Genomic DNA, 15,681 nt, shown 5'->3' on the forward strand with positions numbered 1-15,681 from the left:
AATCAAATACATCAGTTGGAGAAAAAAAAATAAGACATGCAACAACAAGAAGAATAACAATCGTGAAATGAGAAAAAAAAATTCATTTGTTATTCTATATTCAACCAAAAAAAAACAGAACAAATTTTTTTTTGTTTTGTTTTTAATTAAGGAATAAAAACTCGAGCAGAAAAAAATGTTTTGACATCTATAACTGGATGTGTGTGTGTGTGTATGGATTGCAATTTCTGTCAACAAATGATAATGATATATTATATGTGATTGTATGCTAATTAGATAAAAAATGAAATGAAATTTTCAAAAAAAAATGACAAAATATTCAATTTCAAATTGTTTGTCGTTTCCGTTTCACAATGAAAAATCCTTATTTAATTCTATAGGCATAGTCATTTATTAGAGATTTGTTTGTTTTTTTTTGTTCTATTTTGCAACAGAAATTTTGACAACGAAGTGGACCACAATTTTCAAAATATAAATAAATATGAATTTATGATGATAATGATCGGTAATAACCATATCTCTCTCTTTAACATACAAACAAAACAATTTGTTATCATGGATAAAATTGATGATCCTGTCCACCATTTCATATTATTATATGAAAACAGAAAAAATAAAAAACATCATCCCAAATGACAAACCATTGCTTTTCGATATATATATACAGAATATTCTTTTGCGGATTAAGATGTGTCATTGTGTCGTCAACTTATTTCTGGCCACACTGCTTTTCCATCCATTATTTCTTTCACATTATTCAATTAATTCTAATTTTTTTTTCTATTTCTTTGTTTTTCATGCATCATGGTTTTTTTTTGCTTTTTTTCGTTCATCATTGTCGAAACAGTTTTATCGTCATTGTCCAAGTTAAATAAACTATTGCTATTACCATTTTAGCTGTATGTGTATGTGTGTGTGTGTGTGTGTGTTAGTTTGTTTGTTGAAGCTAATTTATCTTGTTGTTAGATCTGTATATATATCATCTTTGAATTCAAAATCAATTATTTTCATACATCAACAAGCAGCGATAAGAATAGAAAAAAAAAGAATAAAAAAAAGTTGATTCAATGTTTCCATATATATTATATGTTAGTATTTGTTGTTTATTATAATTTTTAATCAAAAATAATAGAAAATTTGAAAAAAGATACAACTATAGTTTCAAATTGTTTTTTTTTTTGAAACTTTATCCATATAGTAATAGTCAGCCCCGCGGGCCAGCCTGGGGCAGGCGCGAAGCGCCTGTACCGGGCTGGTATATTATATGTTAGTATTTGTTGAGAATAATCCATATAGTAATATGAGAATAAATGAAATTAGCTAGCTAATTTTTCATCATTTGAGTGGATGTAGATTCGGGAATAGATTATGCTGATGTGCAAGTATGATTTATTATGACAAATCAAATACATGGAAATGAGATTTGATTCTGATATAAACTGGAAAAAAAAACAAAAGAACACGGATGTGCAAAGAATTTTCTTCAGGTTCTCGCCATAAATTCCAATAGATCCAATGTATCACATTCTTGTGTTAACATGAAGCAGGTTATCGGCGATTTTGAAAGACCTAACGGCCATTGAATGTCTGAAAATGGGCATGTTTTTTTATGTGATCTTAAAAAGGTTTTTTACAAATTAAAAAAAATCAGCCAGTATATGGGCACAAAAATAGGGTAAATAAAAAGTGAACAAACAAGAAATTTTTGTGGAAAAAAGCAAATTATTTTTGGTCTTGTCCAGTGGAAAAATGGCCACTATTCTTTCGTTTTTTAATATAATTTTGTTTTTTGTTTTATTTGCTGGTAATTCTTGATGGTGAAATTTTTTAGATTTTTCGCTGTCCTTATTTTTTTTTATTCTTTAAAATATTTTTCCAAGAAAAAAAAACAACAACAGTAATAAGAATGAGACGAATTCCTTTTTATTTTGGTTGACGACCAAAGAGAAAAAAAATGATGATGACGATGATAAGGAATTCTAGAATTTAATAGAAGAGATTGCATATTTAGGTTTTTTCCCCTCGAATTTTATATGGTTCCAAGAACAGCGACAACAACAATATTGTCAATAACAAAAATAGACGAACAGAATTCCTTTTTGTTTGTTTCGTGATTAGTTGAATCGATGATTTTAACAAATATATACCGTGTTTCATCAAAACTAGCATGCAAGCAAGCGAAAAAAAAATGTTTGAACATTTATTTTCTATGAAATCTAATCGATACACGCAATTCTAGAATCCTCTTTTTGTGTATGTGTATTTTGCTGTTATCTTTACATAAATAAAACGCTAAAGTAGGGTTGCCAAGAGGTCAAGGAGGACAAATTTTTTATTTTTTTATTGAAAAACTCGCTTAATTATATACAGGTTAGGGTATGCAAAGTCCCGAAACCAAAAAACGGGAACGAAACTGGGAAATTCCGGGTCCGGTTCCCGTTTTTTTTATTCACATGAAAACTTATTTTTCAATTTTTATTCATGATTTTGAAAATTTTGAAAATAAAATTTTAAAACTAGTTTCCGGAAAAAAGATGATTACATAAAATATCTGCTAATTTGCCAATTGATGCTTTTGATCCTATAGGAAATTCATGAGAATTCGATTTCGATGATAATTTCTTGATAACGATTTCAAATGGTTTCAATACTCGCACAATTTGTTCAATTTTGAGCCATTCCAATTCCGACACCGAATCTTCATATCGAATAGCTCTAAGAGCTTTAGGAATACATTCTTTCAGTTTTAAAAATCGGTCCAACATATGTGATACATATTTCACCTTAGTGATGATGGTAACTCGTTCTTATGGGCATTTGTATTATGCCTGCAAACACTGTTTCGTTGTGTATAAGGTTTATTACAGCCCGTTATCGAGCAGTTAAATCTTTTATTTAGGTGTTTGTTGGCGATGTGATCTTCACACAATTGTTTATCAGCATATTTTTTGGCACATCCATTATACGGACAATTATAATATCCGTTTTGTTTTTTCAACTTGATTGGTGGTGGTGATGGTGATATGGTAGGGTGGATATTGCAACGGATGATATTGGTAAGGAGGATTGTAGTAAATTCAACTTAATAGAACAAAACAAAAAACAAAGCAAAAAATTCTTTTTGAAAATACGTATTGTTTATTCAAAGGTGGTATCAACATTGAAAGACAAAAACAATGATAATACAATACACACACACACACAAGCCACATCAAAAAACCGCGAAAACTAGTTGCGCTTGCTCAGGAAAGTTTTGTCTTCTAAACAGGGTTCACTTCACGACACTCCCCCGCCGCTTCCAATAATACGAGACCGTTTATGGGACGGATAAAATTCTTGTCTTCATCGACTAATTTGATTTTGACGGAGCGTACGATACCGTCGTCGCTGGCAATGGACTCGATGACTTTGGCGATAGGCCAATCCTTTCGTTTACGATACTCGGTGGGAAGCAGGACAAAATCCCCAGGTTTGATGTCCGTAGATCTCGGTGGATTACGTTGGGCCAAAGTATTCAGATATTGGTTCTTCCAAAGCTTTTCAAATTTATATCGAACCGTTGACAAATAGTCAATCCATTTGTTGACGTTCCCAATTTCAACATTATTATTGATCAAGGGATCTTGTTTACGTCCGTAAGCGACTTCAAATGGCGATAGCCATCGTTCGTCATTTTGAATTAATGGACGACCATTGATTGTTGACTCGACTTTCAAAAAGATGCTACGAGCGTCTTCCATTGATTTGAATTCATTATCGAAAGTCCTTAAACACCGTTTTACAACGGCAATTAACCGTTCAGCAGTACCATTGTACCAAGGAGCGTTAGGTGGTGAGAATATCCAATCAATTCGCCGATTATCGGTTTTGCTGATTTCTTCCAAATAATCAAAAAATTTGCCAATTTCCTTTTCGCATCGTACCAGGTTAGTGCCATTGTCACTATATATCTTCAAGGGAGTTCCACACAACAGAAAAATATTGTTCAAAGCCGTCAATGCAGCTTTAGCATTCAGGGAATTGACGACTTCTATCTTAATCATACGAGACACCAGGCAGGTTACTAACAAACCGTAAAACTTTTTTCCGTTTCGATAACGGAGTGGACCAAAGAAGTCGATGCATACAGCCTGGAAAGGGGCGGCAAAGCTTGTTCGGGTCGAAGGCAATGGAGCGAATGGTTGATTGACTGGTTTTCGCTTTTCAACTTGACAAAATTTACAATAATAAATATATTTCTTGACCATATGATATAAATTAGGAATGTAGTAGATGGATTGTATACTCGCCATAGTAGTCTTAATGCCACCATGCATCGCCATTTCGTGATGCTGTTTTATTAAAGCAATTGCCAAACGAGATTCTTTTGGTATCCAAATTGGAGAAAATTCCGGATCACGAGTTTTTAATTTAATGATGTCACCTTCAATGAATGGCGAATCTAACTTACTCGAATCATGTCCATATTGAGCAAATCGGTGGATTAAATTCCATCTATCATTGGCTGTGTTTCCTTTCGGCAATAATTTTTCAACGAAACCAATAATTTGATCAATAGATTCTAGTTTTTCAAATTCTTCTATTTGATCGGAATATTCAAACTTACGAACGGATATAGATGATATTCGATAGACACTGAACACATTGTTGTCCGAGAAATCCAAATCGTTTGTATCGATGACGAATTTGATACTTTTCAAAAATTGCTTAGTGTTCACAATTCGACTAAACAAGTCGGCAGGATTCTTACGACCTTCAATATGTCTGATTGATATATCAACGTCGTTGATAATCTTCATGGTCTTCATTAACTGCGTCGCAATGTTTCGGTTCTGACTATTTGGAGATAATTTAAATCTATGCAAATTTATCATCGAGTCAGACCAAATCGAGATTTTGTTTTGAAAAATTGAATGTATACGATACAAAATTTTGCTCAGTTCATAGAGTGCGAGTAATTCAAGTTCGACTATCGTTTTTACTTTGCACGGTGTCAACTTTGATTTGCCGAACAAATAATGCAACTGATGATCTTTTTTCACGTATATCACGTATCCATAAGCATTAGCTGAAGCATCGGAAAATCCATGAATTTCGCCATCTGATGGTAAATAACGTTGCAATTTCAGATTAGATAACTGATTGACATCCTTCACATGATCATCAATTTGACTTATGATTTCATCGGAAAGCAAATCATCCCATTCACTTTTGATAACCGTACGATAGATCAATCGAAGTCGCAATTTCCATGGGTCAAGATATCCATAAGGATCAAAAAACTTCCCAATGACTGATAATAAATCTCTTTTCGTACGAACAGGATTTAAACTTGGAATGGCGCTCTTAATTTCGTCGGTTTCGACATTCCATACGGTGCCAAGAACTTTGGATTCGATGCTATATTCTGATTCGAATCTCGATGATAATTCGGCATTGTTTGTATGAACTTTGTGCATGGCAAAGCCTGAACTTTGAAAACAATCTTTGACTAATTGAACAGTAGTCACCAATTCTGTTTCTGAATCAGTTGCCCATATTATATCGTCCATGTATATTGATTTGGCAATTGATTCCAAATCATGATCACTCAATAATTTCTTTGTGACATTTGTCAATATGGCGGGAGATGAAATCAATCCGAACGGCAAAACTTTCATTTGATAAATTTTCAATTCGTTGTTCGAATTTCTCCACATGAATTTCAAATATCGTTGATCGTCTGGGTGTATCAATACTTGTAGAAACGCTTTGGAAAGATCGGCGGTAACGGCGTACTTCCCTTTACGGAATTTTATTAAATGATCAAAAACGTCCAGACCGTGCGCGTTTCCTTTCCACAACGACTGATTCAAAGCGTCGAGGCCAAATGATCCATTGAATACAACACGTAACGGTGTGGAGGCCGATTCACGGAATACCGGATGATGCGGTAAGAAATAACCATGAACATCGGTCACTTCAACCGCTTGGTCATTATTCACGTAAGCCAATAACTGCTTTTCATATTCATCTTTCATGCCCTTGTTAACCAGTCGTTTGATCAATCGATCCAATACTATCAGGGCTTTATCAAAATTTTCCTTAGGACGAAGATCGGAAAGAAACGGTAAACGCGCTTCGTATCGACCATTATCTTTTCGTTCGATTTTGATATCGTCGTCGACTTCAACTTCGTCCATATTCAATTCATTTTTGACTTCGAGATCCAATAATTCATGTTCCGATTCCAAAACTAATTCCTCATCCGGTGATTCAACAATTGGTTCATCGATACTATTTTCATTCTTTGACAAATCGATGGTTGGTTCGATGCACATATTAACATTACATACATTCGCGAAATCTCTTCGCGCTTTATAACGAATCGTTCCAAAAATCGTTGGTATTTCCAAGAAATCGGGTTGTTGATCATAAAAATACGATAAGTTGTCAGTTCCAATAATTACTAAATTTTTATCATACATTTTTATTGGAAACAAGTCGATCGATATTTTCTTGGCAGCTCGACGTATTTCTAGCGATATCTTTCGTCGGCTTGTTTCGGTTCCCCCTAGCGGTGACGAAGAATAGACAGTACATTTCTTATTGACATCGTTAGGATTGTCTATTACCAAATCTTCATCGATTAATGAAATATCGGAACCGTTATCCAGCAGCATACGACTTTGAAATCCATTACATGATCCATATAATAACGGTCGATTTTCTGACTTAGACATTTTTTCGATATCAAAAACATTTTTGAAATGATCAACAAACGATATTGCCGCTGTGCTACCAACCGTTGGTTCTTCCGTAACTGGTCTAGATTCGTCGACCACTTTGGGTTTCGTTTGAAACATTTCGATAATCACGTCATGCATTTCTGTAGCATGTTGACGCGGACATTTATCACATTTGAGCTTTGAAGCCATATGACAATTCTTGCTCACATGCCCTTTTTTCAAACATTTGAAGCACAATCTCTTTGTTTTGATAAGATCGGCAGCTGTTTTGACATCATAATCTTTTAAACATTCAAAATTGTTGCGGTGAAATTTCTCACAGATTAGGCAATGATACATCGAAATGGCCGCTGTACTATTTGATCTTTTGGGAGGCTCTGGCTTCTTTGCCACATTATCTTTACGAATCTTGTTGTAGTCATAATGAAGAGCATCATCATATAACTTATCGATGTAGTCGACCAATTGCTCGAAATTTCTGATCTTCGCTAGCATATGACGCTGCGACTTGTAATAAAACTTGGCCGCCACTGCCTGAATCAAATTAATTGTATAAAACATGGCGTCCGTATTCAAATTCTTAACGGCCAGATTTGCGCCTTCTACTATTTCCTTGGTCTTCTTCAAATTATGAACATCGTTTTCCGATTCGATCCTCGGGATTGATTCTAGATCTTTCTTAATTTCCAATATCGCCCGTTGGGGATCATCAAATTTGACGCAAACTTTCGACCAAATCTCGGCTAATGATAATCGTTGACCAATCAAATTTGTTACAAATTTCTCTGGATCATTTTTCATTGTTTTTAATAGCATCGATTTCTTTAGATCTTCTGAAATAGATGTATTGTTTATCAACAAATTTTCTATCATGATTTTATACGAATTCCAAAATGCAAACTTTCCATCAAAATTCGGTAGCTGATCCATTTTAATCGGTCGAGATTCATGCGAAATTGACATATTACCAAAATCGTTGATTATTGAATTGAACGGTGTTGAACTACGATGAACACCACCAGTATAGTCCAGATTATCAAAATGATTTTGAACCACTACAGCATTTATCTTTTTGAGATGTTCGATATACAAATCCAATTTCGTGTTGTAGTCAGCCATTTTTGATATTTCATCTTGTGGAACTTCTTGTTCCCCGACTAAATCGATTACTCGTTGATTTAGTTCGTCCAACTCAGAACGTAACTGTTCTGTCCGAGCCATATCCCAACGTCTTATAGGAAGAAAGGATACGTTTCTTCTGGCCGAAGCCAAACGTAGTTTCAAATCATCCGGCAATATCACCATGTTCTAATCTTATTTCCAATTTTTGCAATAATTCAGCTACGTCCAAAAATATGAAAACGACAATCGTAACCAATATTACGTCCAAGTTTCAATCCAAAATTATCGTAATGATTTAGCTACGTCCAAAAGCTGTCGGGAACACAATAATCGTAACTGGTAAATTATCACAATCCAAAATTCAATACCGGTGATGCAATACCAAAGCCAAATTTCCAAATTTCGCGATACAATTATCACGATCAAGATCAATTTCAATATTTTCGTAACCACAAATTTGATCACGATCTGAAATACTTTACTTTGAATAAATGTAGTAAATTCAACTTAATAGAACAAAACAAAAAACAAAGCAAAAAATTCTTTTTGAAAATACGTATTGTTTATTCAAAGGTGGTATCAACATTGAAAGACAAAAACAATGATAATACAATACACACACACACACAAGCCACATCAAAAAACCGCGAAAACTAGTTGCGCTTGCTCAGGAAAGTTTTGTCTTCTAAACAGGGTTCACTTCACGACAGAGGATCACTATTATTTCCGTCGCCACTGCTTTCAGCAAGCATTGGATCAATTGTTATTTTTGAATTCGCGTCCATTGGATCAATAGTTTGCGAATGGCGAATTTGCGTACATCATTTAAAACTAATTTTAATTTTAATAATAATTATCATTTGAGTATAAAATAAGATTCAAAAAAAAAATTTAATACATACACTGGTGGTGGTGATGGAGATTTATTTTCCACCTGAACGATAAAATAAGATTAAAAAAAATTGATACATAATTAAAAAAAAAAAATTTTCAGTTGTTGTTGTGAATGATGATTAGCAAATAGCGTGCTCAAACCGGTAACGGACAAAAAACAAAACAAAAAAATTGAAATCGACTATATCCACACAAAACAAAAAGTCGCTCAAAATAGCCAAATTATATTTCCACTCTAAAAAAAATTTAATGATTTGATTTAATTACATTATAGGTATTACAGGTTTACATCGGTTAAAAATTTTTTTGTTATGTGATAAAGTTGCTGAAAAGAGGACATATCCTCCTGTCCTCCCTGGATCTGGTAACATTACGCTAAATTCTAATTCAAAAAGAAAAAAAAACATCATCATCATTATATTTTGTCAAAAAAAGAAAAACAAAATTTAAAAGATAGAGAAAAAAGTAATAATTCGATTTCTGTTTAAATTGGATGAAAATTAATGGCTCCATGGCCGCCTACTTGTCCATGTTATATGTGTGTAAATACTAAAATGATGGCGATAATTGTACTGGTTGTCGTTGTACCACATGCTAAGTATATTCATAGTAACCTGTTCCAGGTAAATGGTTGGCCATTATATAAAAGAAAAAAGGATCAAATGATAAAAATGGTCAAACAACGAAAAAAAAATCGGTACAAAATGATAATGATGAAATTGATGGTTGATTGCTAAAATCAAAATTGATGTCGTGTGAATTGAGTTTTTTTTCAACGCAAAAAAATAAGAATATAATCATTTTGTATTGAATGACTGAATCAAAATGAAATAAATTGAATGAATTGTATGAATGAATGACTAAATGGATCGATGGATGAATGGATAAATTCCATCATTTTTTCTGATGTGATTTGATTAGATTTTTTTCATTTACCCTTGAATGCACACATACCTATAGGTTTTTTTTTGCAAAAAAAAAATAATTTGAAATATTATCAAACATTCATGGCAAATGGTATTTATTTTGTAAAAAATTGTCATAACATTTCCAATAGTGTCATCGACATCATAGTTAAATTGATGATAATTGAAGCAAAAAAAAAAACAACCATTACATGTAGATAGATTAAGAAATTGCTTTTAATTTATCTTTGTGCATACCTTTGATTGCAATACAAAGTAATTTTTTCAGTTTGATTTTGCATTCTGGCATAATTGTTTCTATTCATTTTTTCCTATTCTCGTTGTTGTTGTTGTTGTTGCTGTCGTTGTTGTTGGTTAAATTGTTCCTTTTTTTTGATCACATAACAACTGCTGAGATCATCAATTTTCACTATTTTTTTTTTTTGGTTCAACCTGAAAAGTTTTGAGCCGATCTGCATTTTTTTTGTTCAGGGGGGGGAGTAGTAGTGAAGTGAGGGATTCCATAATCAATATATTCAAGTTTTCCAATAAAACAATTTTCCATAAACATTTTCATCTTCATATTTGTGCAGAAAAAAAACTGTTTAATATTCATATTTAATCATCGCTAATCTATCAAATTTAGCTGGATTTATTTATCGCTGTTGTTGTTTGTCAACCGATAAACGACGGAGAAAGAGTGAGAAAAAGTGGATAATATTGATGTGATAAAATTGATACTTTTGAGCTAGATAAAACTTTATACTGAGTTTGAAAAACCTTTTTTCCCTCGTGTGTGTTCAAAAAAAAAATGCAGATAGAAAGTTTCACCACTTGTCGTATTTGTAAAAATGAAAAAACAAAAAACCTCTTTCGATTTATGTGAATTTTTTTTCGTGAACTAGAATATATATTAGATATATGTAGAAATATAAAAATCGAAATATAATATAAAATCAGTTGGGCCCAAGGTTTAAGCACAAGTTTTATTCACGATGATAAAATATTGGTCAGATGGTAAATTAATTCAAACAGAAAATAAATTATCAATGTAAGCAAAATCAGAAGTAATAATAAAGATGATACTCAATCGTATGATGATCAATGCTGTCGTATGATGTTCAATACTGTTGTCTTCTTCTCTGTCCATCAGTTTTATATCCTTTTTCCAATCGATATTGGTCTATGTCATTGATTACCAACCGACTCATTGTTGGTCATAATGCTGGTAACCATTCGTCATTCTCGTCATACTATTAGTCATGATTAGCCGTCCTGGTTTGTTGCCATCTATTTTCAAAACGTCATTACCATTATTTGACTCATTCCTTGTCATCGATATTTGAGTCATCTGGGTGATCTTCAAATTAGTTATTTTTACACCCCCCACCTTAAAATCTTTATACGGTTTACAAATTCGTATCAGCTGTATGACTTTTAATTTGTAAACGTGATATTTTTCTTCTTGATCTCCAAGATCAATACCATACATACGAAGGGAATACTGTTTTTCCATGAACATCTTAGTAGTGGAAGACCAAGCCTGACTGAAATTCATCAAAGCTTCATATCTCAACCATTTAGTCATGGTCTGGACCACTCCAAACATGCCATTTGACTGTGGACGGGGAAAATTCTTGAAGCTAATTGAATACATTGCCATGTACCGAACGATCACAACCAACCCAGGATTTTCATCGGTTGTGAATGATACACCGAATAATTCGAAAACTATAACAATCGAATTTGGATGTCCAATTAATTGTCAATCCATTGATGTGGTTTTCTGCCATCTTTTGTCCGAATTAACCACATGTCCTGAAACAATGCAATTATCGGTAGATTGTCGCGGATGATGAATCTTCACAAACGTTGCCATTTTCGTGATTTGTCGCATGCTTTGAGACAATGCAATCGTTGCCGCCGTTTTGATTTGTCTCATGACCATGGACAATACGATCGTTGTCATTCCAGTGGGATGTCGCGTGTGATGATGAACCATTACGATCATTACCATTTTCGTACTTTGTCGCATGTCCTAAGACAATGCGATCATTGCCAATACGGTCGAATGTTTGTGGAAAAACCAATGCAATCATTGCCGCCGTTTTGGTTTGTCGCATGACCATGGACAAAACGATCTTGCCACTACAGTGGAATGTCGCTACTGATTCAATGCGATCGTTGCCTCCGTCATGGATTGTCGCCCGTTCTCTGACGGTGCGATCGTTGCCAATCGGGTGGAATGTCGCCACTGATTCAATGCGATCGTTGCCACTTTTCTGGTTTGTCGAATGTCCATGGCAATGCGATCGTCACCACTACGATGGAATATCGCGTAAGATGATGAATCGATATGATCATTGCCACTTTCGTATTTTGTCGCATGTCCTAAAACAATGCGATCATTGCCAGTACAGTCGAATGTCCGTGGATAAGCCAATACAATCGTTGCCGCCGCTTTGGTTTGTCGCATGACCATGGACAATACGATCGTCACCATTCCAGTGGGATGTCGCTACTGATTCAATGCGATCGTTGCCTCCGTCATGGATTGTCGCCCGTTCTCTGACGGTGCGATCGTTGCCAATCGGGTGGAATGTCGCCACTGATTCAATGCGATCGTTGCCACTTTCCTGGTTTGTCGAATGTCCACGGCAATGCGATCGTCACCAATACGGTGGAATGTTCGTGTATGACGAGGAACCTATGCGATCGTTGCCACTTTCGTGGATTGTCGCGACCGAAGATCCGTTGCGGACGTTGTCACCGTCATGGATTGTCGCACGTCCTTGGACGCTGCGATCGTTGCCAATCCGGTGTGGTGTCGCAACTGAGCCATCGTGATCGTTGCCAATGTCATGGATTGTCGCACGTCCTTGGACGCTGCGATCGTTGCCAGACGAATGGATTGTCACTGCTCCGGACTCTTCAGCCAGTTCCTCATCATACTCCGAACTATCCAAGAGATAGCGAGTACATGATGATTCTTCATGATTGTGGCCATTTTCGTGGTTTGTTGCATGTCTTGTGACACTGCATTCATTGCCAATACGGTGGATTGTCGTGTATGACGAGGAACCTATGCGATCGTTGCCACTTTCGTGGATTGTCGCGACCAAAGATCCGTTGCGGACGTTGTCACCGTCATGGATTGTCGCCCGTCCTCTGACGATGCGATCGTTGCCAATCGGGTGGGATGTCGCAACTGAGCCATCGCGGCTCCGGACTCTACGGCCAGTTCCTTATCATACTCCAAATTACCAAATTGATAGCGCATATTTCCAAAATCGAATGTTGATATTCTAGTGCCGCTAAATTGTGTGGATATATCAGGCACTGAATGAACTGACGCACCAGAAGAAGACAAGATAGATTGAAGACTGTTATTCACCAGGGATACAACCGGTGTATCTGAATCAACCACAACTGGTTGTGTCACTTCCCCCCTGGTTTTGATGCAGAGAAGGTTTCGGAATTGAATCCTACTGGTCTGTAGAAATATAAAAATCGAAATATAATATAAAATCCAGTTGGGACAAAGTTTTAGCACAAGTTTTATTCACGATGATAAAATATTGGTCAGATGGTAAATTAATTCAAACAGAAAATAAATTATCAATGTAAGCAAAATCAGAAGTAATAATAAAGATGATACTCAATCGTATGATGATCAATGCTGTCGTATGATGTTCAATACTGTTGTCTTCTTCTCTGTCCATCAGTTTTATATCCTTTTTCCAATCGATATTGGTCTATGTCATTGATTACCAACCGACTCATTGTTGGTCATAATGCTGGTAACCATTCGTCATTCTCGTCATACTATTAGTCATGATTAGCCGTCCTGGTTTGTTGCCATCTATTTTCAAAACGTCATTACCATTATTTGACTCATTCCTTGTCATCGATATTTGAGTCATCTGGGTGATCTTCAAATTAGTTATTTTTACATATATTACTCACACAAACAGTATTGTTGGTTTTTTTTCTGTGTTGAATATCCATGGAAAAAAATATTTTGCATCAACTATGAATGAAAGTATTGGATGAATGAACTTGAAAAAAGAATAAAAATACCTTTGTATTATAGTCTTTCTATTTGGTTAAAAAAAATTTAAAAAAAACGATTCAATATATGCAATGTTTATATTGATGTATTCAATTGAAAATTGAAAAATTGCCTTACTAGAAAGAAAAAGAAAAATTCTTGATTAAAAATAAATAGAAATTGATGAAAAACAAATTTAGATAATCAATGAGTTTATGAATAATGCTAGAAGATTGTTTTCGTATTTCAAAAGCAAATTTAATTTTAATTGATTTTTGAATAATTCTCTTGTCATCTCTTCTTCTCTTATTTGTAATTTAGTTTTACAGAATTCTTTTTGATAAAAATTTAATAGAAAAAAATTTTAAATAGAAAATAGGCAAAAAAATACTGACACTGTTCACTAATCGATAAAATTCATGTTCAGGGATTTTTTTTCTACTTTTTTCACATTTTGTTTGTTTATTTATTTCTTCATTCTTCAATTGTGAATTGATCATCGTTCATGAACAACAACAAATCAGTCAGTCAGCACTATTATTTTCCGGTCATAATGATGTGCGTTTTTTTTTTGCTTTACTATAAAATAAGATAAATCAACAATATAAGAAGATTATACACACACACACCCACACACACACACACACCATGCATACTTCATAACAAAAATCGAAGACTGTATTTCAAATGAAAAATAATGTAATTGTTCTAGAATCTAGATCTTATTGAACGGTACATACGTATGTATCCATATGTGATTGTATGTATGTATGTGTTTCTCAATTGTTTCGATTGATTGACTGAATGAATCGATGAATCGAAATATACAGACGGAATATAAATGTATGTATGAATGGATGCATGGATGGATGGATGAATTGCTTGATTTGATCGACACAAAAAGAATACAGAAAAAAAGCCAATTATTCAAATAAATCCAACATACTGAATCATCATCATTGTTATTGTTGTATAACGAGGCGAGAGAAAAAAAAAGAGAAAGTAATAATAGAAAAAGAGAAAAAGAGAGAGAGAGAGAAGAGGGGTATGGAGAAAAATTTAGATCAAAAGTGATCGTAAACAAATGAAAGTTTATCTGTTCATTCAATTCTATTGAATCAATTCATCTCGATTCTTCAATCGAATCTATATATATATATAAATTGCACTCTGTGGTTCATTCAAAGAATGATATTTATATATAAATCAATGAAAAATATAAAGAATGAAACCAAGCGATATTTTTTCATTCGATAGTCACTAAACCAAAAGCAACAACAACAACAACAAAAAACCAATTCAAATAATCAAACTAATTGAATGCTGAATGTGAACACACACACACACACACCGACACAGAAAGAAAAAAAAAGAAACAGATACCAAAAATAAGAATAAGAATGAAAACTAATACAAAAAAAGCCTTTTTAGAATTAGAAATCAAGAATTGTTGTTGTTGATGATGATGATGGTGATGTTTGGGCAAAAGTTGATGATGAATAAATATATTCTACATGTGTATGAAAAATTATGAGCATCTTGAAACAATTTTTTTTTGTATACTACATCCATATAATCTAATGCATCGTTCGGTATTATGCAGTTCAACTTCACGTTTGTTCACTATGGTTTAGTTTATTGTTGGTTTAGAATTTTTTTTTCTCCAAAAAAAAAAAATTAGATTCATTGACTTTGAAATAAATTGAGATAGAATACGATTGAGAGAAAATATTTTGTTTCCTATATAGTTGATTTTTTTTTATTTGGTGGTTGTGAGTTGTGTGCATGGTTGCGAATCATAATCAATTGAATTGCAATTAGAGTGATGATGATCTCAATGATGAATTGAAATTAACAATAGAATCGAAATTTCCAATCACCATCATCAACATCATCATCATCATCATCAACATCATCATCATCATCATTAGCTGATTCATTCATTTTCATACGTATTATGAAGACAAATAGATTAAGCAAC

General features: G+C 33.9%; 1 protein-coding gene across 1 annotated transcript; it reads right to left on the minus strand.

Moving 5' to 3' along the window:
- Positions 1-3,115: 3,115 nt before the first annotated feature.
- Positions 3,116-8,769, minus strand: LOC124491475 (uncharacterized). Its single transcript, XM_075735541.1, has 2 exons — positions 8,753-8,769; positions 3,116-8,681 (listed from the first exon to the last, which is right to left on the minus strand). The coding sequence occupies exon 2, from the start codon at positions 8,031-8,033 to the stop codon at positions 3,261-3,263; it is 4,773 nt and encodes a 1,590-aa protein (XP_075591656.1). The 5' UTR covers positions 8,034-8,681; positions 8,753-8,769; the 3' UTR covers positions 3,116-3,260.
- Between the last annotated feature and the right edge of the window lie 6,912 nt (positions 8,770-15,681).

This window comes from Dermatophagoides farinae, chromosome 2 (assembly GCF_024713945.1).
Source record: "Dermatophagoides farinae isolate YC_2012a chromosome 2, ASM2471394v1, whole genome shotgun sequence".
NCBI classification, from domain to species: domain Eukaryota; kingdom Metazoa; phylum Arthropoda; class Arachnida; order Sarcoptiformes; family Pyroglyphidae; genus Dermatophagoides; species Dermatophagoides farinae.